Below are 24,928 nucleotides of genomic sequence, written 5' to 3' on the forward strand. Positions count from 1 at the left end.
ATCAGTCTCTGTCTGACCATCATCATCGTTGTTTTATCGTCCACTTTTCCAAGGTTGCATGGGTTGGATGAAGTTTGAGGCAGATTTTCTATGGTCAGTTGGCCTCCCTGTCACCAGCCACCACATGTCTACAAGCAAGCTAATATTTCCTGATAGCCATACAAGTTTTTGCAGAATTGGAAATGAATGATGCTGCTTGTATAATAGTAACACTTCTTTACAACTATCTCATGATTTCAAGGCAAGGAGAGAGAGACTCTCTCTCTCTCTCACACACACACACACACACAGATATATACATACATATATCCTCTTCGTCGTCGTCATCATTTTGCCTCCTTTTTCCATGCTGACACAGGCTGCATGATTTCACTGGATCTGGTGAGCCACAGGGTTGTGACAAGTGTCAATGCCAGATATATATTTATATATACAGCAAGCTTCTTTCAGTGTACCTCTATTAAATTCATTCACAACGTTTTGGTTGGCTTGAGACTAGTAGAGCACACCCCAGGTGTTATATAGTGTGACTGAACTTGTGACCATGTGGTTGAGAAGCAAACTTCTTCATCACACAGCCATGCCTGTCCACATGCACAGTTTTTTAAGGGTCTTGTATTCATAGTGACAAGAAGCATTTATAACTACCACCTGCACTACAGTGAGTGTCACTAAGTGATCACTCGAAATAACAACCAAATAACCCACAGCCATCTCTGAAAAAAGGAAGGACATGTTGGTTCATGTAACAGTCCTTGGTATGCAAATGACAGCGTGATTATGGCTGTAACATCTTTGATTATAGGTTTCACTTCAGTCGGGAGTAACTAAGCAACAATAGTCCGTACTACAGAATTTTGGGGATGGCCTGGCTGTTTGATGTACAACTCTGTACTGAGGTTAAAGCATCTGAAGTAGTTCTTCCACAGTGAGTGTAAGAACCGGATGAGTTCTTTCACACCGTAAAGGGATTGGTATTAGAAAGGCCATCCACCTGTAGAAAACATGTCAAAGCTGACATTGGAGCCCAATGCAGTCCGGTGGCTTGCTAGATTCTGCCAGACTGGCCAGCATGGAAAACAGAGGTTTGTTGTTGTTGATGTTGTACTACTGAACAAGCATGAAAGCCTAGTACCACTGGGTCAGTTATAATCGGAGCTTTGATGTCTATGAACTGTAGAGCTGTCAATTCTTGGCAACACTGCCGTCTAAAATAGAGATTCATGGATGAGAACCTAAGCAACTGTGTTTCATGAGGTTTATCTGAGGAATAATGGAGAACCGTATAGCTTTTTCTAGAGGATTAGAAGTAATTTTCAAGTAAATTCTTACCCTGTAAGTATATGTGGTGGATATAGCTACTATCTGTCCAAAGAAAGCTACAGTAATATAATAGTGCAAATAACCAGTTGCATTTGATAAAAAGCAGAACAGAACATTGTTCTATTACACTGAATAGCCAGTATTAACGTATTAGATAGATCAAGCTGCATACCAGATCAATACTGAAGATCTAACTACATTGTTTTTAATTAGACCAGGCAGTCTTCCTCAGTTTGATGGCCCTGCTGTTGCAGCTACTGCTGCTACTACTGTTGTTGTTCTTGTATAGCCCTTGGTCAATTCTGATTGAGTGAGTCAAAGATCAGTAGCATTCCTGTGCAAGCCATGACTGAGGCATACAGGACTACATTATACAATCTTTTGTCTGTTCTTTGTTTCAGTTGTTGGACTGTAGCCATATTGGGGCTCGAAAGGTTTGGTTGAACAATTCAGCCCCAGTACTTATTTTCTAAGTCTCTTTTGCTGAACCACTAAGTTACAGGAACTTAAACAAATCAACGTCGTTGTCGTTTAACGTCCGCTTTCCATGCTAGCATGGGTTGGACGATTTGACTGAGGACTGGTGAAACCAGATGGCTGCACCAGGCTCCAATCTGGTCTGGCAGAGTTTCTACAGCTGGATGCCCTTCCTAACGCCAACCACTCAGAGAGTGTAGTGGGTGCTTTTACGTGTCACCCGCACGAAGGCCAGCCTGGCAGCACCGGCAACGGCCACGCTCATCTCGCTCGAAAAGTCTCATGTGTCACCCGCACAAGAGCCAGTCCAGGGGCACCGGCAACGATCTCGCTCGAAAATCCTACGACAACCCCACACAAGAGCCAGTTCAGGGGCACCGGCAACAATCTCGCTCGAAAATCCTACGACAACCCCACACAAGAGCCAGTTCAGGGGCACCGGCAACAATCTCGCTCGAAAATCCTACGACAACCCCACACAAGAGTCAGTTCAGGGGCACCGGCAACAATCTCGCTCGAAAATCCTACGACAACCCCACACAAGAGCCAGTTCAGGGGCACCGGCAACAATCTCGCTCGAAAATCCTACGACAACCCCACACAAGAGCCAGTTCAGGGGCACCGGCAACAATCTCGCTCGAAAATCCTACGACAACCCCACACAAGAGCCAGTTCAGGGGCACCGGCAACAATCTCGCTCGAAAATCCTACGACAACCCCACACAAGAGCCAGTTCAGGGGCACCGGCAACAATCTCGCTCGAAAATCCTACGACAACCCCACACAAGAGCCAGTTCAGGGGCACCGGCAACAATCTCGCTCGAAAATCCTACGACAACCCCACACAAGAGCCAGTTCAGGGGCACCGGCAACGATCTCGCTCGAAGAAATTTCATGTGTCACCCGCACAAGAGCCAGTCCAGGGGCACCGGCAACGATCTCGCTCAAAAAACCTCATGTGTCACCTGCACAAAAGCCAGCCCAGGGGCACCGGCAACGATCCCACTCGGAAGATTTCAACATTGGTTGTTAGGCAACAGGAAGGGGGACAAACAACATACACAATCACACACTCATTATCTGTCTATCTGTCTATATAGGATATGAGGGGTTTAGTTCACTGGTGATCTAAATGAATAGGTATGCTGTGTAAGGGCTATAATTGGTCATCCGTTAGGTTCCGAGTTCACAGCTTCCTTATTTAATACTTTATTTAACAGTATTTAACAAATAGGTTTATTGTCAGTTAAAAGATTTCGATTAAAAAACATATATAAAATCAAATTGCCCATAAAAAGTATTTGCTGTCCACGGACCCCCTGTGGTCCGGGGACCACAGTTTGAAAACCCCTGTGTTAGAAGACAAAACTGTTGATCAGCTGTGGCTTCCACTGCATTAGTATCTGGTGCCCTCTTCACTTTCTGTAATAGTCACTGAAGAGAAGGGTTCTTCAACAAGGGTTCTTCTATATGGTCACTCAAACAGCTAGAAATATCAGTCAAATTTCTCTCAAACTGTATCCTACTGTCTTTAAAAAAAGGCCGAACATGTCAGAATGATTCAACTCAACCTGGAATGCTTGCTATCATAGATCTATTTGTTATGAGCTCACCTGTGGTCAAACAACAACTACTTTTGAAAAAAAAAGAATAGGACTGTAGAGGTGAGGAACAGTCATTTCTTTAGTGAAGCTTTATGGAAGGGGGATGGGAGGGACAAGTGTGACATTGGTGGATGACTTGGCAACATTCCAGATTCTCCTATAAACTGGAGAAATGTCTAGAACTGAGGACAGTAGAGGCTTTTTAACCCCAGGTCAATATTGAACCAGCCCACCTATTATCAAAGAGTTTCCAGTAGTAACCATCTTGTCTTTATTTTAGACATATTTAAGATCACATTTCAATTTGTCCCTCTGTTTTTTTTTTTCTTCTAAATTATAAGTTCAACTCATTCAAGCATGGAAAGAACATATTAAAGGATATTGATTGTACTGTGAACTGAGGATGATTTGGCTGCTATTTTAGCATAGTGAGCAGATAGATTTGAGTCCTTGTTGGCTGATGAACACTGTAATTATTTTTGGAAGACTTTATCCTTTCTCAGTAACTATTCTCTTTTCTTTAGCAATCATATTAATTTATCTATTTCTAGTCTTATACATACATACATACATACATACATACACACACACACACACACACACACACACACACACACATCTATGAAAAAGGAAAAAGAATGACTTCACTGGTAGTTCTAATCAGTTTGATTTATTATTATTTTAATAATATGAATTTTACATTTATATTATTAAAAAATAATAAATTAAACTGATTAGAACTACCAGTGAAGTCATTATTTTTCTTTTTTCAAATATACCCAACTGTACCAAGGATCTCACACATTTTCCAGTGTGTGTGTGTCTGTGAGAAAGCGTTCAGTGTTCTTGAGCAAGTCACTTCATTTCCTGTTGCTCCAGTTCATTCAGCTTGCTTGCCAACCACATGGTTCTGAGTTCATTCCCACTGTGTGGCACCTTGGGCAAGTGTCTTCTACTATAGCCTCGGGCCGACCAAAGCCTTGTGAGTGGATTTGGTAGACAGAAACTGAAAGAAGCCTGTCGTATATATATATATATATATTATATATATGTGTGTGTATGTATATATATATATATATATATATATATATATATATCGTTGCCAGTACCGCCTGACTGGCTTCCGTAGGATTTTCTAGCTAGATCGTTGCCAGTGCCCCTGGACTGGCTTGTGCGGGTGGCACATAAAAGACACCATTTCGAGCGTGGCCGTTGCCAGTATCGCCTGACTGGCCTTCGTGCAGGTGACACGTAAAAGCACCTACTACACTCTCTGAGTGGTTGGCGTTAGGAAGGGCATCCAGCTGTAGAAACTCTGCCAAATTTAGATTGGAGCCTGGTGTTGCCATCTGGTTTCACCAGTCCTCAGTCAAATTGTCCAACCCATGCTAGCATGGAAAGCAGACATTAAACGATGATGATGATATGTATGTATGTATGTATGTGTGTGTGTGTGTGTTTGTCCCCCCAACGTCGCTTGACAACCGATGCTGGTGTGTTTACGTCCCTGTAACTTAGCAGTTAGCAAAAGTGACCGATAGAATAAGTACTAGACTTACAAAGAATAAGTCCTGGGGTCGATTTGCTCGACTAAAGGCGGTGCTCCAGCATGGCCGCAGTCAAATGACTGGAACAAGTAAAAGAGAGAGTAAAGGGTAATACAATACAACACATCACATCACAATAGAACACAGCAGTTTAGCCCAGTATCCCATATCAGTGTCAACACAGTTACAGTTTCTGGTTTCATTACATCTTATTCAGTCAGACACTTCTCACTTTCCTCCCACCAAATTTACTGATCATAATGATAGATGAACCATATTTGTTTGTGGTTAATACAGCTTCGAACAGGATCTAGAATTGACTAGGAAACAGATATTTGAAACACAATATACTGAAACACTTCAATGCAAGTTAACAACACCACTGAATATCTATCTTCTGCCTTTCAGTATTACTTCATCCGGAAATTTCATTTGAAAAAAAAACATTTAATGTTTCCTGTAGTTTCTAAGATCTTTTCACTGCTGTACTACCATTCTTATTTTTTCTTTTTTTTTATCTTATTCGTTTCAGTCATTAAACTGTGGCCACCATGGGGCATCACCTTGAAGGGTTTAGTTGAACAAATTGATCTCAGTGCTTATTTTTTTTAATAAGTCTAATAATTATTCTAATGGTCTCTTTTGCCAAGCCACTAAATTATGGGTCACAAATAAACAGCATCAGTTGTCAAGCAGTTTTGGGGGACAAAAAACACACATTTGCACACAATGGGCCTCCACGTACTGTCAATCAAGTTCCTTCACAAGACATTGGTCAGCCTAGTGCTAAAGTTTAAGACACTTGCACAGTGGGACTGAACTCAAAGCAACATGGTTGCAAAGTGAGTTTCTTAACCACACAGTCATGCCTGTGCCATTTATTTGGATAGTTTTGATCTCTTATTCTTATGTTTCAGTCAGTAGACTGTGGCCATGCTGGAGCTCTGCCTCAAAGAATTTCAATCAAATCAACCACAGTACTTTTATTTTTTTTAAGCCTGGTACTTATTTTATTGGTCTCTTTTGCCAAACCACTAAGTTATAGACATAAACACACCAACACCACTTATGAAGTAGTGGTGGTGGTGGGAGACATACACACATATATGACAGGCTTCTTTCAGTTTCCTTCTACCAAATTCACTCCCAAAGCTTTGGTCGGCTCTTGGCTATAGTAGAAGAAACTTACCTAATGTGCCACTCAGTGGGACTGAACCTGGAGCCATGTGGTTGAGAACCAAACTTCTTACCACACAGTCATGCCTGTACAAGTAATTTAATACAAAACATCAGAGTTAAAATTGAAGTGGTGGGTTAGTATTATATGTGAATGTTACAAAAAAAGATATGAGGATAAATTATGTTACTGATTTTTAAGAATAGAAAAGTGGTAGTTGCTTTATATTCATGCTGTACTCAAGTAAAAAGGTTAATAACTTTATAAATTATTTAATTAGCTCTGATATCTTTAATTACTGTAAATCCTCGAGTATAGTCCGCCCTTGAGTATAATACGCAGAAAATTTTTAGGGGGCTGTACCTCTGAAAAACCTAAACCTTGTGTATAATACGTACCCCTTCTCTAACTTGAGTCAAGGAAGTCTATATAACGTCCTTGGTTTGTAAGCGTATATACGGTAACATCCTTTATTGTTATTGTATATATAACATAATGCAAATGTGTAGCTTTTTTGTGCACTTTTTTTGCAGAAAATAAAGAAATAACAGTGAAAAATAACTATTAAGTAAATTGCCTTTACATATTTATCACTATCAGTTACAATCCCGACATCAGAAAATGCGTCTGAATAAACATTGCCGAACAGCAAATAGAGACTCGGACATTGCTTAGAAAATTATTTTTCATTTTTAACCTCGTATATAGTACACACTAGGGATTTTGACCTTTAAATTTTGGGGGGAAAATGCGAATTATACTTGAGGATTCACGGTATTTAATTATGATGTATATGTATTTTAAACCTAAAAATTATAGATGCACATGATACATTATTTGCAGTTAATCAGATGTTTGGCTTGGCATAAGTGATATCTGTTGTCCAAGCTAATTAATGTGCAATGAAGAGTTTAAATTTCTGTAATAATGTATTTTTCTATGAAACTACATTAAATGTTCATTATGTAAGTGCACATACGAAGTGTGTTCAGAAAGTATCCAACATTATTTTCTCATGTCAAAACTAATGCTGTGTGGACAAAATCCTTTGGGTGAGAAGTGATGCCACTCTTTCTGCATATGCACGAACATTTTCATGCTAGTAGGCTGCATCTGTTTCTTGCTGTTACACCTAGGATATTATAGATGTGTACTGCACCTTCATCAGATTTTCATTTTCATGCAAGATGACTAAATGCATCAAGCAGGGACCAGAAATGCATATCTCTTCACTCGTAAGGATGGTCTTCATGAAGTCTGGGTTGTAGTTTGTGCAGTTCAGCATGTCCTGAGCAATTTCCATGTGGAGTTGCTTCTGCTGCCTCACCAGCACCTTGGGGATGAATTTTATGAACACTCTGCATACACAAATCCTCCATTACGATGGCATATACTAATCCCCACATCCCGAGCAATTTCCTGGATTGTTACATGAATGGTCTTCCATGACTGTTCACCAAACTTTCTCAATCGGCTCCTCATTTCGGCTTGTGGCTGGCTCATTTGAGTGTGCCATGATTTCCACTCAGGTGCAACCATGTTCAAAGCACTTGTACCATTCCTTGATCTGAGCTTTGCCCATGGTATCATCACCAAAGGCCTGCTGAATCCTCAGGATGGTTTGAGCTTGAGTATGAACTCCAAGAGAGGTAGCTTTATACTAGGAGATGAGGTGTTAAAGTATAAGTGAAGGGACCAGAGCAGAACAGGTTTCTTGCTACAGAGGGGCCATATTTGGATACTCATATTTTAAAAGAGTGTGGAAAGGTGATTGGGGTGAAGCTAGGAAAAGATAAAAATAGTGGTGATGAAACATCTGTGTGAATCGTCAACATGCTTCACTATTTTGTCCCAGGAGGTGAGTAAAATTGAATGGGGCCAAAACTAGGAGCATGGGAGTGAATGGAGGTTAGAGGAGTGAATGGGTGGGAGTAGTGAATATAATAACTGAAGAACAGGTGTTGAATGGATGATAAGTAGGGGAGGTACGAAAGAGTAGGTTGGGTAGGGTTGATTGGTGGATGTAATGAATAGTGGGTGAGGGAGAAGTGACCAATGGTGATAAGTAGACAAAGGAAAGGTGTGAGAAAGAGAAAGAGATATGACAAGTGGCTGAGTAGGTTGCAAGAGTGTGAGGGAGAGAGAGAGAGGCAAGTATAGTATGTGAGAAGAGTGAGAGATGTATGGCGGCCAAGGTGAGATGATTTGGAGGCTCAGTTGGGAGAGGAGCCAATATAAATGTGGTTAGAGAGGACAGTATTAAGGATGAGGGGTTGATATGAAATGAAATGGTTTCAGATAGTTAGAAAGATTAGTGGCTTCAAGGAAGAACTGCAGTTAGAGAGATGAAGAGTGGTAGGGTGTCTTGGGAGGGAAATTTGAATAAAGAATCCAATTGTACACATGCACACACTCAGGATGTTTCTGGAACTTAGTTTTGCCAAGTTAGGTGGTTCTTCTTGAGAACTGTCAATCATACTAGTTCATTGTCATCTCCTCTGTGCGGTACAAGGTCCTGAGATCATCCTTCACCATTTCATCTTATATCTTCCTGGGTTTCCATCTTTCACAAGCCCTATCCACATTAAGTGATCAGCATTCTTTATACAGCTTCCCTCATCTATATGCATCACATGATCATACCAATGCAATTTTCTTTCTTACACACTACTTCTGATTCCACTGATGCCCAGTGTTTTTTTTTCTCTGCACATTTCTATTGTGTCCTACATTCATACTTACATTGCACATCCAGTGGAGATGCTTGCTTCATTTCTTTCCAGCTCCGTTCAAAGATCTGTATCACTACCATACAGCATTGCAGTTCTAACACAAGTGTAATTTGTGATATATGTTGAATATGTTAAAATCATTAAATACAAGTCATTCAAAAATACTTCCTTCTTTGTATTAAATGATCTTAACGTATAAAATTACTTTCATTGCATAATTAATTTTGTTTTCGATTATAGAAAAAAATCTCCCAGATCCTAAATGTCTGATGTTCAAAATCTAAATCCCCGAACTGTTTTTTGAAAAAATTCTCCAACGCATGTCTGCAAAATGGAACTTTTTGAAAATCATTTTGATATTTGTGTGTTATTTTATATATTTTTGTGGTGCTTATTTGAAATATCAGAATAGCCCTTTCTCATTACCTAAAGTTTTCTCACAATTTAATGGTAAAATATACCATAATCTGTAGGTAAATCCACATATGGTAGGACAAAATGTCACTAATAAAAATGAATTTGGTTCTTTACTTAGCAAAATAAAATGGTACAAATGCAATTAAAAGGTGAAAAAAAAATTTTTTACAAGGGTTCCATTCACTTTATGGTTCATCACCTCAAAATCTATTCTGTTACACTTGGTAACTATGCCTGGAACTCTTTCGCTTGTGGGCATTTAATGGACGTTGCACCATCCAGCAGTAGTCAGCCATCAAACTGACATTTCATTTTCCTTGATATCTTCTTTCCATCCCCTTTGTCTTGATTAAACCTTTTCTTCTGCGCCTCACTCACCCCCACCCCAGATTTTCCAGAAAGAAATCCAAATGGGCTTGCAATAAATGAAGTTTAATACTCATTTTAAATCCTAAGGCCTCAAACTTACAACACAGAGCCCAGTCTGGGAATCAAACTCACTACCTCATAATTGTGATCCTGACACTCTAATCACTGAGCCATGCGCTGGCCTGCCCTCTTAACCAGCAAGGTAACATCACTCAAAAGCTGCATGTGACCAAATGTGTATAACAACATCCAACAGTCTGGAGTCTGGTCAGTACAGTAATTTAAAGAAAACATCATTAAATGAAGGAATAAATTTAGTAAACATATAATAAAAGCAAAAACATCTAATTCATGCAAACTGCTCTGTAGAACCTAACTTCATGGTTAAAGCTTTTGTGTATCAATGTTTAGGTAGCATTAACAATTCAAAGGCTGTCAGTATGACTGCATAACTTAATTCTTTAGTATTTGAACCAGCCATATCCAGCCAAAATATTCTACCTGCTTTATGCTCAAACTGGCCAGATCCAGTCTATCATACCTACCCTACAATATCATTTTAAAAATCAAATTACCTCATCAAAATCTCAAAGCTACAAGATAGTGCATGATTAATTTGAAAATATTGTGAATAGATAAGCATTATTTTTGACAGAATAATGTGAATGCTAAAGGGTTAAATCAAAGGGATTTTTTAGGGGGTTTTTTTTTTCCACACACTTTCCTCTAGGAACCCTGACAAAAGCAAATTGACTTCTTTGGTTCCATCTTTTGGTCATTAAAGAAAATTTCAATGCTATGTCATTGTAAATGGAGTATACTTTCAAGGCATGAAGTATATGAAAAAACAGATATGGCAGCCCACTATGGAGGGCTGCCATATCATCATCATCATCATCATCATCATCATCATCATCATCATACGTCCGCTTTCCATGCTAGCATGGGTTGGACGATTTGACTGAGGACTGGTGAACCAGATGGCTACACCAGGCTCCCATCTGATTTGGAAGAGTTTCTACAGCTGGATGCCCTTCCTAACGCCAACCACTCCGAGAGTGTAGTGGATGCTTTTACATGCCACCGGCACGAAGAAAGACTACATTACACAACTGCCATTCAGAAATTATTGCAAACTGCATTCATAGAAAATTTAAGTTGTACAATTTTTTCCAGCCAACTAGATTCCCACACTGCTAACAATGGCATATATTTCCATCTGATTATATTTACTTGGGTGTTGATGCATGATTATTTCAGTCATTCATTCCATTCATAAAGCATTTCTCATTCTAAATTCATCTCCTAATAGTTTTTTTCACTTACACCATGGTTAATGGTTGTAAATCCACCACCAAAACATTGTTTATAGTTTTCTCTCATGAGTGTATCCATTTGTATGATTTTTAAAAAAAGTTTTGTTTAGATTTTGATTTGGTTAGCATTTAAAATTTTTTTCTTTGCTCTTCATCTTTGCTTCATTGTGACTCTATTTAAATCAAGGTTTTATACATGCACTTGTTCCTTTAGAAACCCCGACAGAAGTAAGCAAACTTCTTTGGTTTCATCATTTGGTCATTTAAAATGTTTATATTTGAATTATAATTTAAATATGAATTTATAAAATTTTATGTTTTAAGGCCTCCTTCAGTTAGGTTAACATATAGGGTAGATCATCCAAACCAGGCAATATATATCTGCTCAACTGTTTTTTCCTATTCCAGCTGCTGTCATCAGCCCTTCACAGCACTTTGTGTCTTCTGCGGAGAATCATTGCAAGCTTTTGACATAGGCACTTAAAACTCACTAAATATGCACCAGTTTAGAAATTTGTGGGGAGAGATTAAGTGATTAAATCAAAACCAGTATTTGATAAGTACTTTGTTTTATTGATCTTAAATGTTAAGCTTAGTGTTTTGGCGAAAAATGGGAATGCAAAAGACATTTTAAAAAAAGTTTTAAAATATATGGAAAAAAGAAAAGATACCCGTGATGAGGTTTTTCGAGCGAGATCGTTGCCGGTGCCCCTGGACTGGCTCATGTGCGGGTGACACATGAAATCGTTCAAGCGGAATCGTTGCCAGTGCCCCTGGACTGGCTCATGTGCGGGCGACACCTGAATCTTTCGAGCGGGATCGTTGCCAGTGCCCATGGACTGGCTCATGTGCGGGCGACACATGAAATGTTTGAGCGGGTTCGTTGCCAGTGCCCCTGGACTGGCTCATGTGCGGGCGACGCCGCTGGGCCGGCTCTTGTGCGGGTGACACATGAGGTTTTTCGAGCAGGATCATTGCCGGTGCCCCTGGACTGGCTCATGTGCGGGCAACACACGAAATCCTTCGAGCGAGATCGTTGCCAGTGACCCTGGACTGGCTCTTGTGCGGGCGACACCTGAATCTTTCGAGCGGGATCGTTGCCAGTGCCCCTGGACTGGCTCATGTGCGGGCGACACATGATATCTTTCGAGCGAGATCGTTGCTGGTGCCCCTGGACTGACTCTTGTGCGGGTGACATATGAAATGTTTGAGCGGGTTCGTTGCCAGTGCCCCTGGACTGGCTCATGTGCGGGCGACACCCCTGGGCCGGCTCTTGTGCGGGTGACACATGAGGTTTTTCGAGCAGGATCGTTGCCGGTGCCCCTGGACTGGCTCATGTGCGGGCAACACACGAAATCCTTCGAGCGAGATCGTTGCCAGTGACCCTGGACTGACTCTTGTGCGGGTGACACATGAGGTTTTTCAAGCGAGATCGTTGCCGGTGCCCCTGGGCTGGCTCATGTGCGGACGACACATGGAATCTTTCGGGCGGGATCGTTGCCGGTGCCCCTGGGCTGGCTCGTGTGTGGGCGACACATGGAATCTTTCGGGCGGGATCATTGCCGGTGCCCCTGGACTGGCTCTTGTGCGGGTGGCACATAAAAGACACCATTTCGAGCGTGGCCGTTTTCGTGCGGGTGACACGTAAAAGCACCCACTACATTCTCTGAGTGGTTGGCGTTAGGAAGGGCATCCAGCTGTAGAAACTCTGCCAAATTAGATTGGAGCCTGGTGTTGCCATCCGGTTTCACCAGTCCTCAGTCAAATCGTCCAACCCATGCTAGCATGGAAGGCGGACGTTAAACGATGATGATGATGATGATGATGGAAGTGCTCTATGACACCTTTGATGTTCCAGTGTCATGAACCCAGGCGTAGCAGCACAAGAAAGAGGAAACAAACAGAATGGTTGAAAGTAATGCCTAAACGGAAGAGATATTAAACTTCCCTAGGGAGTAAATCTCAAAGAGAGAAATATTGTGGCAAGAGTTATTGACACCCCTGTGCGAGTGGAAGAATGGACTAGCCAAACTCTTACAAAGAATAGCATATTGGTTGAGAGTTCATGGAAGCCATAGGAATTGTTGAGAGTTCATCGAAGTCATAGGAGTCGTTGAGATTTCGTGGAAGCTGGAGGAAGTCATTGAGATCTTGTACTTATTGGAATGTCGTGTTTAGTGGAATAATTTGAAGTACCTCATGTGAAGACAGTTGTGTCTGTACCCACTTCGTGAAATCTGTGTCTAATGTATAGAAGGATATAAAACTTTGTTAACCTCAACAAGATTTGCTTTCAGAGTATAAAGGGTTATAACTATCTGCCCTTAGCTCCAACAATTCTGCCAATCTACTACCTGAAAAAAAATTTGATGATAATAATTAATAATGGTTTCAAATTTTGAAACAAGACCAGCAATTTTTAGGAGGGGATTAATCAGTTTCATTGACCCTAGTGCTTGACTGGCACTTTATTTAATTGACCCCAAAAGAATGAAAGGCGAAGCTGACCTTGGCAGGATTTGAGCTCAAAACGTAAAGAAATGGAAGAAATACAGTTAAGCACTAATGATTCTTGTCAGCTTGCTACCTTAATGATAATAATAATCCTTGAGAAGAGGGGTTAAGTCAATTACATTGGCTCCAGTAGTCCACTGGTACTAATTGTATCAAACCCAAAAGGATGAAAGGCAAAGTCAACCTTGGCAGGATTTGAACTCGGAATGTAAAGACAAAATGCCATGAAGCATTTTGTCTAGTGTACTAATGATTTTACCAGCTTGCCGCCTTTACAACAACAATAATATTATAATTTCTAATTTAGGTACAAGATCATACATTTTGAGGAAGGGGGTATTTTATAATACAACCTCTGTACTTGACTGGAATTTATTATATTAACCCTGGAAGGATGAAAGGCTAAGTTGACATGAGTGGGATTTGAACCGACAAGTAACAGAGGAAGTGTTTGTTTTAAACTTGATTTCCTCTTAGTTGCAGATCCTTTTATCTATTTGTAAATTATCCTATAATGCTAGGTGTGCCTTGCTAATATTTCAGATAAAAAATAAATACATTCAGGAAATCCCGTTGCACCGAATTCATTGGCTAAAAAAACAAGTTTTCTATTTCCTGGTGTTTTATTGCTTGGTTTCAGTGTCTATGTCTCTGTTACTTTCCTTGTGTCGCTCCCACCTCTCTCTCTCTCTTACTTTCTGTTTCATTGAATGTGTACCTCTCTGTCTTTGTCTGTACATTTCTCTGTCTGTAAACATCATTAGAGTGTTTTCTGCAAGCAAGCAAACATGTATTTACGGTAAGATGTTGTTTTTATCTCAAAAACCCCAAATTCGATGATGATGATGATGATGATGATGATAATTATTATTATCGGTGAGCTGGCAGAATTGTTAGCACGTACCTGTCTCTGTGTTCTGAGTTAAAATTATGCCAAGGCCAACATTTTCATCCTGTTAGGGTTGATAAAATAAGTACCAGTTGAATACAGGGGTTAATATAATCAACTTACCCTCCATTTTCCGAAACTTCTGGCCTTGTGCCAAAAAAATTCAAAGCCATTATTATTATTATTATTGTTCAGTAGTTTTATTTTTATAACGTGCTTTCACTTCACTACCGAGCACAGCTCTGTGTGCCTTGGGTATGTGCTGTGGTTTGCTGTGATGCTCTTATGGTTACTGTATTGAAAGTGTTTTGCGTAGGATGTGTGCAGTGCCCAGTAGTGCAATTTTCTCTATGTTATATATATTTGTAAGTCCTGGTGTTTTTGTTATGTATTTGTCTGAATATTTTTTTTTTTATCTTACCTAAGGCACCTACTATGATAGGAATTGATTCTGTTTTTTAGATTCCACATTCGAGTTACCTCTATTTCCAGGTCTTTGTATTTTGAAAAGTTTCTCTATTTCTTTTAGGGAAACGTTGTCATCTGCTGGTATTGATACATCAATTAGAAAGCATTTTTTTCCTTCATGATCTCCGACAACTATTATTATTATTATCATTATTATTATTATGTCATTATCATCAAACTAAAGAGGAAGGTACTACTTTTTGTGTACATAATGAAAGGTGGGTGCTGAATGGGCCTACCTTTAGTATGTTTTTCTGAAGGAGAAGGTAAGGAACTAGGAGAGGAGTCTTTTGATGCCTCGAACATGGCAGAGTAATCTGCAGCTTTGCATGGAGTCTCCCTTGAATTTATCTTGGTGATCATCCTGCTAGTGGAGGACTTTTGTTAAAATTTTTATTATGATTTTTGTATTTGTTGACTTCTTTTTTACTTGACATAAACTCCATTCTGCATTTTATACTTATTTTGTCCTCAATTTCTTGGACACCTGTGGCCCAATAAAATGATATTTTCAAGAGTCTTCATTTTATTGCATGCTTTCACTACATTACCTTACACAGCTCTGTGTGCCTTGTTTATATTTATATGGTTTCCATGTACCAAATTCACTCATGATACATAGGCAAGCCCAGGGCTATAGTAGAAGGCATTTATCCATTGTGCAGCACTTTGGGACTGAACCCAAAACCACTTGGTTGCACAGTGAGCTTCTTAACCACAGATCCATGCCTGCATCTTTTGAGCACAGTTAAAGTGTGAAATTGCCAGAATAATAAGTGTTAGGCAAAATGTCTGAATTCTATAGATAATGTAGTCCTAGATATACTTAGAAAAAAAAAGATTGTCGTGACCGATATATTTTTGTCTTTCAGGAAAACACACATTAGATAATAATGACTTTGGGTTCACTGTACCTAGGAAAAATGTTGGGATGGTCATAGCTGGAACACTTTTGATCTTGCCTCTGCTAGAACAGTAGTGACTCACTTCTGGCCACACGACATCAACAATAATGATAAAGATGATATAAACTACAGTCATATTTTATTTGCTGCCAGTACCGCTTGGCCATCATCGCCAGTACCGCCTGACTGGCCCTTGTGCAGGTGGCACGTAAAAGCACCCACTACACTCTCTGAGTGGTTGGCATTAGGAAGGGCATTCAACTGTAGAAACCCTGCCAAATCAGATTGGAGCCTGGTGTCGCCTCCTGGTCCACCAGTCCTCAGTCAAATCGTCCAACCCATGCTAGCATGGAAAGCGGGCGTTAAACAACGATGATGAATAATTATAATTATAAAGGTGATGAGATGGTAGAATTGTTAGCACACCTGACAAAATACTTGGCAGCATTTCTTCTGGCTTTACATTCTGTGTTCAAATTTCACTAAGGTCATCTTTGCTTTTCATCATTGATATACTAAGTACCAGTTGAGCACTAGGGTTGACATAATCAGTTAACCCCTACCTAGAAAATTTCAGATCTTGTACCTGTTGCAGAAAGAATTAATAACTATAGCTGTAAATAGTAAATTATTGCCTTAACTAAATAGTTTTCCAGTTGTTATTCATGTTGTCAGCTTAGTATTATTATTATAACCGTAGATAGTAAAATGTTATAAATTAGTTCACCTTGTGAATTTAATGTGCTTCCTATTTATCCATGTAGATCGTGACTAGTTGCCATAGGTTCTACTGTTTTACATAGTTGTAGATATACTTGCCGATAAGGGAGCATGTGTTCAAAAATCCATTAAATATAACAGTGGTAACAGTGTGTTCCATCACCCATTAAATGTTTCCTGAGGTATATCAAGGAAACCCATCAAAATACATTTCTCTCTCCACGCTATAGAAGATAGAAGCTAAACAGCAGCCAAACTAACAAAATACTCATCAGAGCTAACGCAGTATTTCTCCTGCTTGTATCAACCTATTTACTCACAGATGAACTGGACTGTTCATAATTGTCCTGGATATTAATGCAACACGCTACCATTCAGAGCAGCTGATGGGATTCTAATCATAAGCATAGTTTAACTGTTACACAGGCATCTAACACTTTATCAACTTGATCCGGTGCAGCTCCCCAGCTTCATATTTAATAAACGTTGTTGCTGGCACTCCGTCGCTTACGACGTTGAGGGTTCCAGTTGATCCGATCAACGGAACAGCCTACTCGTGAAATTACCGTGCAAGTGGCTGAGCACTCCACAGACACGTGTACCCTTAACGTAGTTCTCGAGGATATTCAGCGTGACACAGTGTGACAAGGCTGACCCTTTGAATTACAGGCACAACAGAAACAGAGTAAGAGAAAGTTGTGGTGGAAGAGTACAGCAGGGTTCGCCACCATCCCCTGCCGGAGCCTCGTGGAGATTTAGGTGTTTTCGCTCAATAAACACTCTCAACGCCCGGACTGGGAATCGAAACCGCGATCCTATGACCACAAGTCCACTGCCCTAACCACTGGGCCATTGCGCCTCCAATAAACATTAGGCTTGCTAGAAATAGCAGCTAGATCTTGCTTCAAATCAAACTACTACTTTTGAAAGGAGAAAACCCCAGATACATTAGATTATGTATGCTTAGAAACAGTGGTTCTCAACCAGGGTCCATATAAGATTGTTATGCAACCAAATAGTAAATTGGGGGTCCACAATAGTATTTTAAGGGCCCTTGAAAAAATTTTACTTTAGATATATGTATTGGTATGTATTGCAGAAAACAGGTTTCTTTGCCTAAGTTAATGTGTGAAAAATGAAATAGGGAGTTTGAAAGAATTTTTTTTTTTTTTTAACTAGTTTTTAAACATCAAATGGTTATTGAAGTCCACCAGAATAAAATAGTATTTCGAAGGGATCCATAGATAAAAAATGGTTGAGAACCCCTGGTCTAGACAAGAGCTGGATTAATCATGGTTGGAGCACTTTTGATCATAGGTTTGTTTAATCAGAGCTGACCTGGGGCTAAACACAACTATAAATGAACCAACATGTGTGGTCCTTGACCTGCTAGAAATAGTAGCTAACTCTTCCCTATTACCTCAAAAAATTGAAAGACCTTGTGGCTGTGTGGTAAGAAGTTTGCTTTCCATTCACATGGTTCTGGGTTCAGTCCCACTGCATGGCTCCTAGTTTTCTACAATAGCTGTGAGTCAACCAAAGCCTTGTGAGTGGACTTGGTTGTTGGTGAAACCCAAAATAAGCCCATCATGTGTGTGTGTGTGTGTGTGTTTGTCCTCCACCACTGTTTTACAACTGGTGTTGGTTTGTTTATGTCCCTGTAACTTAGTTCAGCTTAAGAGACTGATAGAATAAGGACCATTCAACTAAAACCCTTCAGGGTGGTGTCTCAGCATAGCAACAGTCCAAAGACTGGAACAAGTAAAAAATAAAAACATAAATGTCTAAATATAAGATGAGGCAGTCATGGCTGGAAGACCTAAGACCATAAGTCTGCTTGATCAGGGCTAAATTTAATCAACAACAAATATATGCAGTTCTAAATTATTTAGTTATTATTTGTCTTCAATTTGATACAAATGTCCCCTACCTACTTTTGTGTGAGCAATTCATATGTTTTTGTTTATTTACTACAAATATCTCTAACTGTACAACAAAAGCAAGAAGTAATGTTTGTTTAAACTGTTACAGCTTTAGAGTGTTTCCACACGGAGATGTCAACATCTTATTTGACAGTTTCAGTAACACCCTCGGGAACAAACATTCAATACTCCAGCAGAAATGTCAAAGATCAGCTGTTAACAACATTTACAAGATATAAATAAAACCCCATTAACTCATAGTTTGGGGAAAACACACACACACACACACTCTTTCTTTCTTTCTTTCTTTCTTTCTCTATCTATCTATCTATCTATCTCTCTCCCCCAATGCTTCATAAACTCATAAGCCCTATGCAATTTTAAGAGTAAATGCTTACCTCTAGGGTTTCATAGGTGGATAAAAAATTAATCATCCCTTGAATAGGAGGCCTGGCTTACTGCAAGTCGCATCACATTTCCAGATGACCTCATTCCTATTCCCCACACACTTCTGTAGAAAACTAAATTAATTGAGCTGATGTTGACAGTACTCTTCTGCCCAGGAGAAGTATAACAAAGTACCTGAAGTGGATTTGATCTGGCAACCTATGAGCAGGTTGGTCAATACACCCTCCTACAAACTAACAGCTGTTGTTTCTTGCCTAAATACAAACCAACATCTTTCTTAATCCTACCTGTCACTTAAATATGAATGTCTTGTCTTCTGGTTATTTCTTTCAGTAAGAATAAATAAACATTAGTCATTCAACTGCATTTACTATCAAAACTGGACACTAATATAACATTTATATGATCTATATTGCATTTGCTCTTGTAACACTAATCATATAACATGTGGTCTCTATTGTGATTGGACTTATATCACTATGCTTTTTACTCTTTTACTTGTTTCAGTCATTTGACTGTGGCCACGCTGGAGCACCGCATTTTTAGTCGAGCAAATTGACCCCAGAGCTTGTTCTTTGTAAGCCTAGTACTTATTCTATCGGTCTCTTTTGCTGAACCGCTAAGTTACGGGGGACGTAAACACACCAGCATCGGTTGTCAAGCGGTGCTGGGTGGACAAACAGACACACAAGCACACACACACACATACACACACACATATATATATATATATATATATATATATATGACGGGCTTCTTCCAGTTTCTGTCTACCAAATCTACTCACAAGGCTTTGGTCGGCCCAAAGCTATAGTAGAAGACACTTGCCCAAGGTGCCACGCAGTGGGACTGAACCCGGGACCATGTGGTTGGTAAGCAAGCTACTTACCACACAGCCACTCCTGTGCCTATGCTGTAAACATTAATCATAAAACATATGTGTACATTAACATTAGTTTTATATCGCAATGCTAGACACTATGAATTCATGACCAAGTCGTTAAATTCTTATTAATATTCCACTCCAAACCCTTTTATATTAATTTCATACTGTGCTCTATCAATCTTTCTGATTTTATGGTTTCTTTTTTTTTTTTTTTTTTATCTTCCAGAACAATTCCGGAACAAACAGGACAGAAACTAAAATGGTCAGAACCTCCAGAAACAGTTCTGGTGCTTAAAAAGTCATTTGGTGACAATATGTTTGAACCATTTATTGAGGTTCTCTTCTGGCTTACTTATGTAAGTATGTTATATTTGCTGTTTCCACTGTTATTCCACTTGATGATATTTAGGAATGATAACTAGTTTGAGCATAAGTCAATCTAATCTCATCCTGTTACCAATAATCTTTTAGTCTGTGATAGCTTAACAATGACAAAAATAGCAAAAATTCCAATTTAATAATAGCCAGGTTCACACCCAGCTGTCTCGCTATCATCATCAATGATATTAATACGCTAACTTTTTGTTTTTGTACGTACCTGCTGTGTGCATCGCACTTCAAAGAAGTGGCAAAGCAAGAGAGAGGAGGACAGAGAGGAAGTAAGAGAGAGAGAGTGAAAGAGACAGTGAGTGGCGATGGCGTTTGTTTTATGTTTTTAAATGTTTCAGAGAGGAAGTAAGAGGGAAAAAGTGAAAGAGACAATGAGTGGTGACAGTGTTCATTTTGCATTTTTAAATGTTTATCACATCGCAACAGAAGTAGATACATAGATACATACACACATTGTTAAATCAAAAGTGGTGGGAAAGAAGAGGGGCACAAAGGAAGTGAGAGAGACAGTAGATACATAAATCCAAAGAAAAGTTCTTACATAGGACACAACAAATATTGGCTGTCAATTTCACTTTTCATTACCACACGAGGATAAAATTAACTCACAAATGGCTGAGTACTCCGTAGACATGCATAATATTAACGTAGTTCTCAGGGACATTCAGCCTCACACAGAATATGACAAGGCTGGCCCCTTTGAATTACAGCTCCAGCTCGAGGCATATATATATGAATGTATTTGTGTGTGTGTGTGTGTATAGTATAGGTTAGTTAAAACATGTTTGCAATAATAAGTGTCATATGGTGGAAATAAGTGCAATTACCAAACTTTCATTCATAAATCCATTTATAAAAGTGAAGTTTGAATGATGATGACAATTCAATAAATAGACACAGGCTGTGGTTACAAAGCTTGCCTTGCAGCCACATAGTTTGGTCTTCAATCCCAATGTGTGGTATCTTTGACAAGTGTCTTCTAATATTGCCTCAAGTCTTTTAGTCATACACAGAGTGCCAGTAAGTAGTGTGTGTGTGTCTGTCTGTCTGTCTGTGTGTTATTGTAACAGATGCTAAGATATAAAGGATTCTAATCGTAAAGTCAAAAAATATAGCAGTGTTGCTCAATACCTCCATGCTCATAAATCATTGATTAACAATTATAAACATCAGCTACACTTGTCTGCTCACACCTGTATGTACACATGCATGTTGTAAGTCACGAAGACAGTCTTTTTGATATTTCCTTTTGCAGTTTTTGTGTGAAAACTAGTTGACGTAAGGCTGTGCCTTCTTTTGAAAGTGTTGACAGATTTGAAGAATATATGCCTACACAAAACTATCTTATTTCCTCATATCCTGTTACACAGCTTGAATATTAACTAGCTAGCTGTATCTTCTTACTCCTTTGTTATCATTACTTCCTTCATGTTTTTTTTGAGGGTTTTTCCCCATTAATTTTGTCTAAAGAATGTAACAGTATTCATGTCCTTTGCAGGCTCTTTGAAACAGGTGAGGTTGACACCCTTAATGTGCAACTTTAATCTGTTGCACAATCAACAGCTGCAAAAAGGACATATACATGAAGGGATTTCCAGAAGGCCAACATTCTTAGAAAAAAAAGGCCCTGGCATTATAATTAATTCTGGGCCCTTTGCAGTTGGATTCCACTTGAAGCATGAGGGGGCCAATTGGTGATAGAGTTCAACTGGGTAGTTAAGTCTATTAACCAAAAACAGGTAGAGTCCAAACCACTTTCACTCACATGGTTTGATATGATCCAAATTAATGGTAGAAATTATTAGCTTATGATACCTCACAGTGTGCTCAAAACTCAGGAAACCCTGACGTAATCTAGATCATGTTTACATCTGCTGCAATTATGTGATCAAATCCACAAGCACTCCATGTGTGAGAACCTGTGAAGGAACCTCTATGTGGTGATTGATATACTACAAATAACAGCTAAATCTCGCTCTCTCTCTCTCTCTCTCTCTCGCTCTCTCTTTCTCTCTCTCTCTCTCGCTCTCTCTCTCTCTCTCGCTCTCTCTCTCTCTCTCTCTCTCTCTCTCTCTCTCTCACATACATCACACCCTACTTGGATAAAGGGACATTGGATTATCTAGTTCTTGCGATATTATAGCAAGTTGGGAAGGAAAAAGATGAGATAGTCATGGCTGGAACACCTTTAATCATAGATTAGAATTGACCTAGGACACACCACCAACAGCAATACTATGTATGTCACTCCCATCTAATCATGCTCAATGTAATTAGTCTTTCCTCCTCTTTCTGCTACTACTACTACTACTGTAGATAGTCTCTTCTGACTCTAACTGAATGAACATCTTCAAACAGTGTAAATGGGCCTGAAATTGTTTTGTATTCCTTTCATCCACCCTCTCTCCATCTCCCTCTACACTCAGCACTTGACTGAAATGTCCAAGTCCTTTTTTATTTTTTTCCTTTATTGCTGCCTCTACCCTTGCCTTGGAACTGCAATCCTCTCAAAACAATAGCAATAAAAACAGCAGATGAGTTATTTATATCCAGCTGCAAAAAACAAATTACTTCAATAAAATAAAAATGGTAACAGTTGGTCCATAGAAGGTGTTCATAGAAAAGTTTGATATTTTTAAATGCTGCAAAGAATTCAAAAGGCATTTGGTTTAGGTTCTTTTTTTTTGTATGAACCTGAAAAAGAGGGATGTGACCATCATCATCGTTGTTTAACGTCCGCTTTCCATGCTATCATGGGTTGGACAATTTGACTGGGGACTGGCAAACCAGATGGCTATACCAGGCTCCAATCTGATCTGGCAAAGTTTCTACAGCTGGATGCCCTTCCTAACGCCAACCACTCCGAGAGTGTAGTGGGTGCTTTTACGTGCCACCGGCACGAAGGCCAGTCAGGCGGTACTGGCAACGGCCACGCTCCAAATGGTGTATTTTACGTGCCACCTGCACAGGAGCCAGTCCAGCGGCACTGGCAACGATCTCGCTCGAATGACTTTTCACGTGCCACCGGCACAAGTGCCAGGAAGGCAACGCTGGTAACGATCACGCTCGAACGGTGGTGCCGTCACGTAATATTTTTATTGAAACACATAAATGATGAGATCTAATTTTGACAATCAAGGATTCAGAGGTGTTCAGTAAAATAACTAAATTTCCCTTTATTCAGTTGCTGTTTAGAACATAATTTAACAGAAAGTTCATACGTAAAATTATAGAATGGTACAATTTAAATATAAACACTTCAGAACTTACCTGCTTAGTGTCATAAAAACTGGGATGATCTTAGGCTGGTTGGTATCAAAGGGGTGAATGGAAAAAATATTTTACCTGTTCTATGTTCAAATTTTGCCAGATGTGATTCTCACACCTGTGCTACAATGTCATTCTAGAAATATACACTCACATAACTGAAGTCACAAAGCTACAAGATAATGTATGATTAATTGAAAACAATGTGCATAAACTAAGCATCACATTTGACAGAGTAATCTGACTGTTAAAGGGTTAAAGTAATTATTCTGGAAATCTTCTAATATCCATAGAAAACAACAAAACATCTAGAGGCCAATGTAATTTGTTGTTCTGTTTTATGGAGAAATCAAATGCCAACATAGACTAATTTTTGATCAAAGAGTGATCAAAAATTTTAAAGTGTTGGAAACATTCATCTCTCTCTCTCTCTCTCTCTCTCTCTCTCTTTCACTCTCTCTCTCTCTTTCACTCTCTCTCTCTCTCTCTTTCTCTCTCTCTCTCTCTTTCTCTCTGTCTCTCTCTTTCTCTTTCTCTCTCTCTCTCTCTCTCTCTCTCTCTCTCTCTCTCTCTCTCTCTCTCTCTCTCTTTCTCTCTCTCTCTCTCTCTCTCTCTGCCTATTTTTTTTACACATTTCTTGTACAAATAGGCGCAGGAGTGGCTGTATGGTAAGTAGCTTGCTTACCAACCACATGGTTCCGTGTTCAGTCCCACTGCATGGCACTTGGGCAAGTGTCTTCTACTATAGCCTCGGGCCGACCAAAGCCTTGTGAGTGGATTTGGTAGACGGAAACTGAAAGAAGCCCGTCATATGTATGTATATGCGTGTGTGTTTGTGTATCTGTGTTCGTCTCCCCACCATCGCTTGACAACCGATGCTGGTGTGTTTACGTCCCCGTAAATTAGCGGTTCAGCAGAAGAGACCGATAGAATAAGTACTAGGCTTACAAAGAATAAGTCCTTGGGTCGATTTGCTTGACTAAATGCGGTGCTCCAGCATGGCTGCAGTCAAATGACTGAAACAAGTAAAAGAGTAAATAACTACAATAATTGTAACCTCATTACATACAACCAGTGTGTTGTACTATTAAACAGGGCACACGATCCCTTATGACTTGAGAATGCCTGACTGTCAAACAGGCCACACTCTTACCTTTCTACTGAGTTTTTCATCATCATCATCATCATCATCGTTTAATGTCCGCTTTCCATGCTAGCATGGGTTGGACGATTTGACTGAGGACTCGTGCAACCGGATGGCTACACCAGGCTCCAATCTAATTTGGCAGAGCTTCTACAGCTGGATGCCCTTCCTAATGCCAACCACTCAGAGAGTGTAGTGGGTGCTTTTACGTGTCACCCGCACGAAAACGGCCACGCTCGAAATGGTGTCTTTTATGTGCCACCCGCACAAGAGCCAGTCCAGGGGCACTGGCAACGATCTTGCTCGAAAACCCTACAAGGCCAGTCAGGCGGTACTGGCAACGGTCACGCTCAGGATGGTACATCTTATGTGCCACTCGCACAAGAGCCAGTCCAGGGACACTGGCAACGATCTCACTTGGCTTGCCGGGTCTTCTCACGCACGGAAATTCTT

At 39.8% G+C, this 24,928-nt stretch overlaps 1 protein-coding gene and 1 long non-coding RNA gene across 9 annotated transcripts in view; one reads left to right on the forward strand and one right to left on the reverse strand.

Moving 5' to 3' along the window:
- LOC106884388 (NAD kinase) overlaps positions 1 to 24,928 on the forward strand; it is an 86,547-nt gene that overhangs the window by 31,971 nt on the left and 29,648 nt on the right. For 6 of the 7 annotated variants that reach the window (XR_016241272.1, XR_016241273.1, XR_016241274.1 and 3 more), the window contains one exon: positions 19,901 to 20,030. Coding sequence is in view for 4 of the 7 variants with exons in the window: in XM_014935741.3 (XP_014791227.1) it covers positions 19,901 to 20,030 (130 nt within the window). In the remaining 3 variants the exon portion in view is untranslated. Of the gene's footprint in view, positions 1 to 14,135; positions 14,276 to 19,900; positions 20,031 to 24,928 lie in introns of those variants that run through there. The other variant, XM_052966012.2, reaches the window with a different exon arrangement.
- LOC128247261 (uncharacterized) lies at positions 5,475 to 23,753 on the reverse strand. 2 transcript variants are annotated; one of them, XR_008263615.2, is made up of 3 exons: positions 23,335 to 23,753; positions 14,381 to 14,429; positions 5,475 to 14,248 (listed from the first exon to the last, which is right to left on the reverse strand). It is a non-coding gene; the product is annotated as an uncharacterized LOC128247261 (long non-coding RNA). The 2 variants fall into 2 exon arrangements; XR_008263614.2 differs by lacking the exon at positions 23,335 to 23,753 and adding an exon at positions 18,779 to 19,194.

This window comes from Octopus bimaculoides, chromosome 3 (assembly GCF_046866305.1).
Source record: "Octopus bimaculoides isolate indiv1 chromosome 3, ASM4686630v1, whole genome shotgun sequence".
Classification (NCBI taxonomy): domain Eukaryota; kingdom Metazoa; phylum Mollusca; class Cephalopoda; order Octopoda; family Octopodidae; genus Octopus; species Octopus bimaculoides.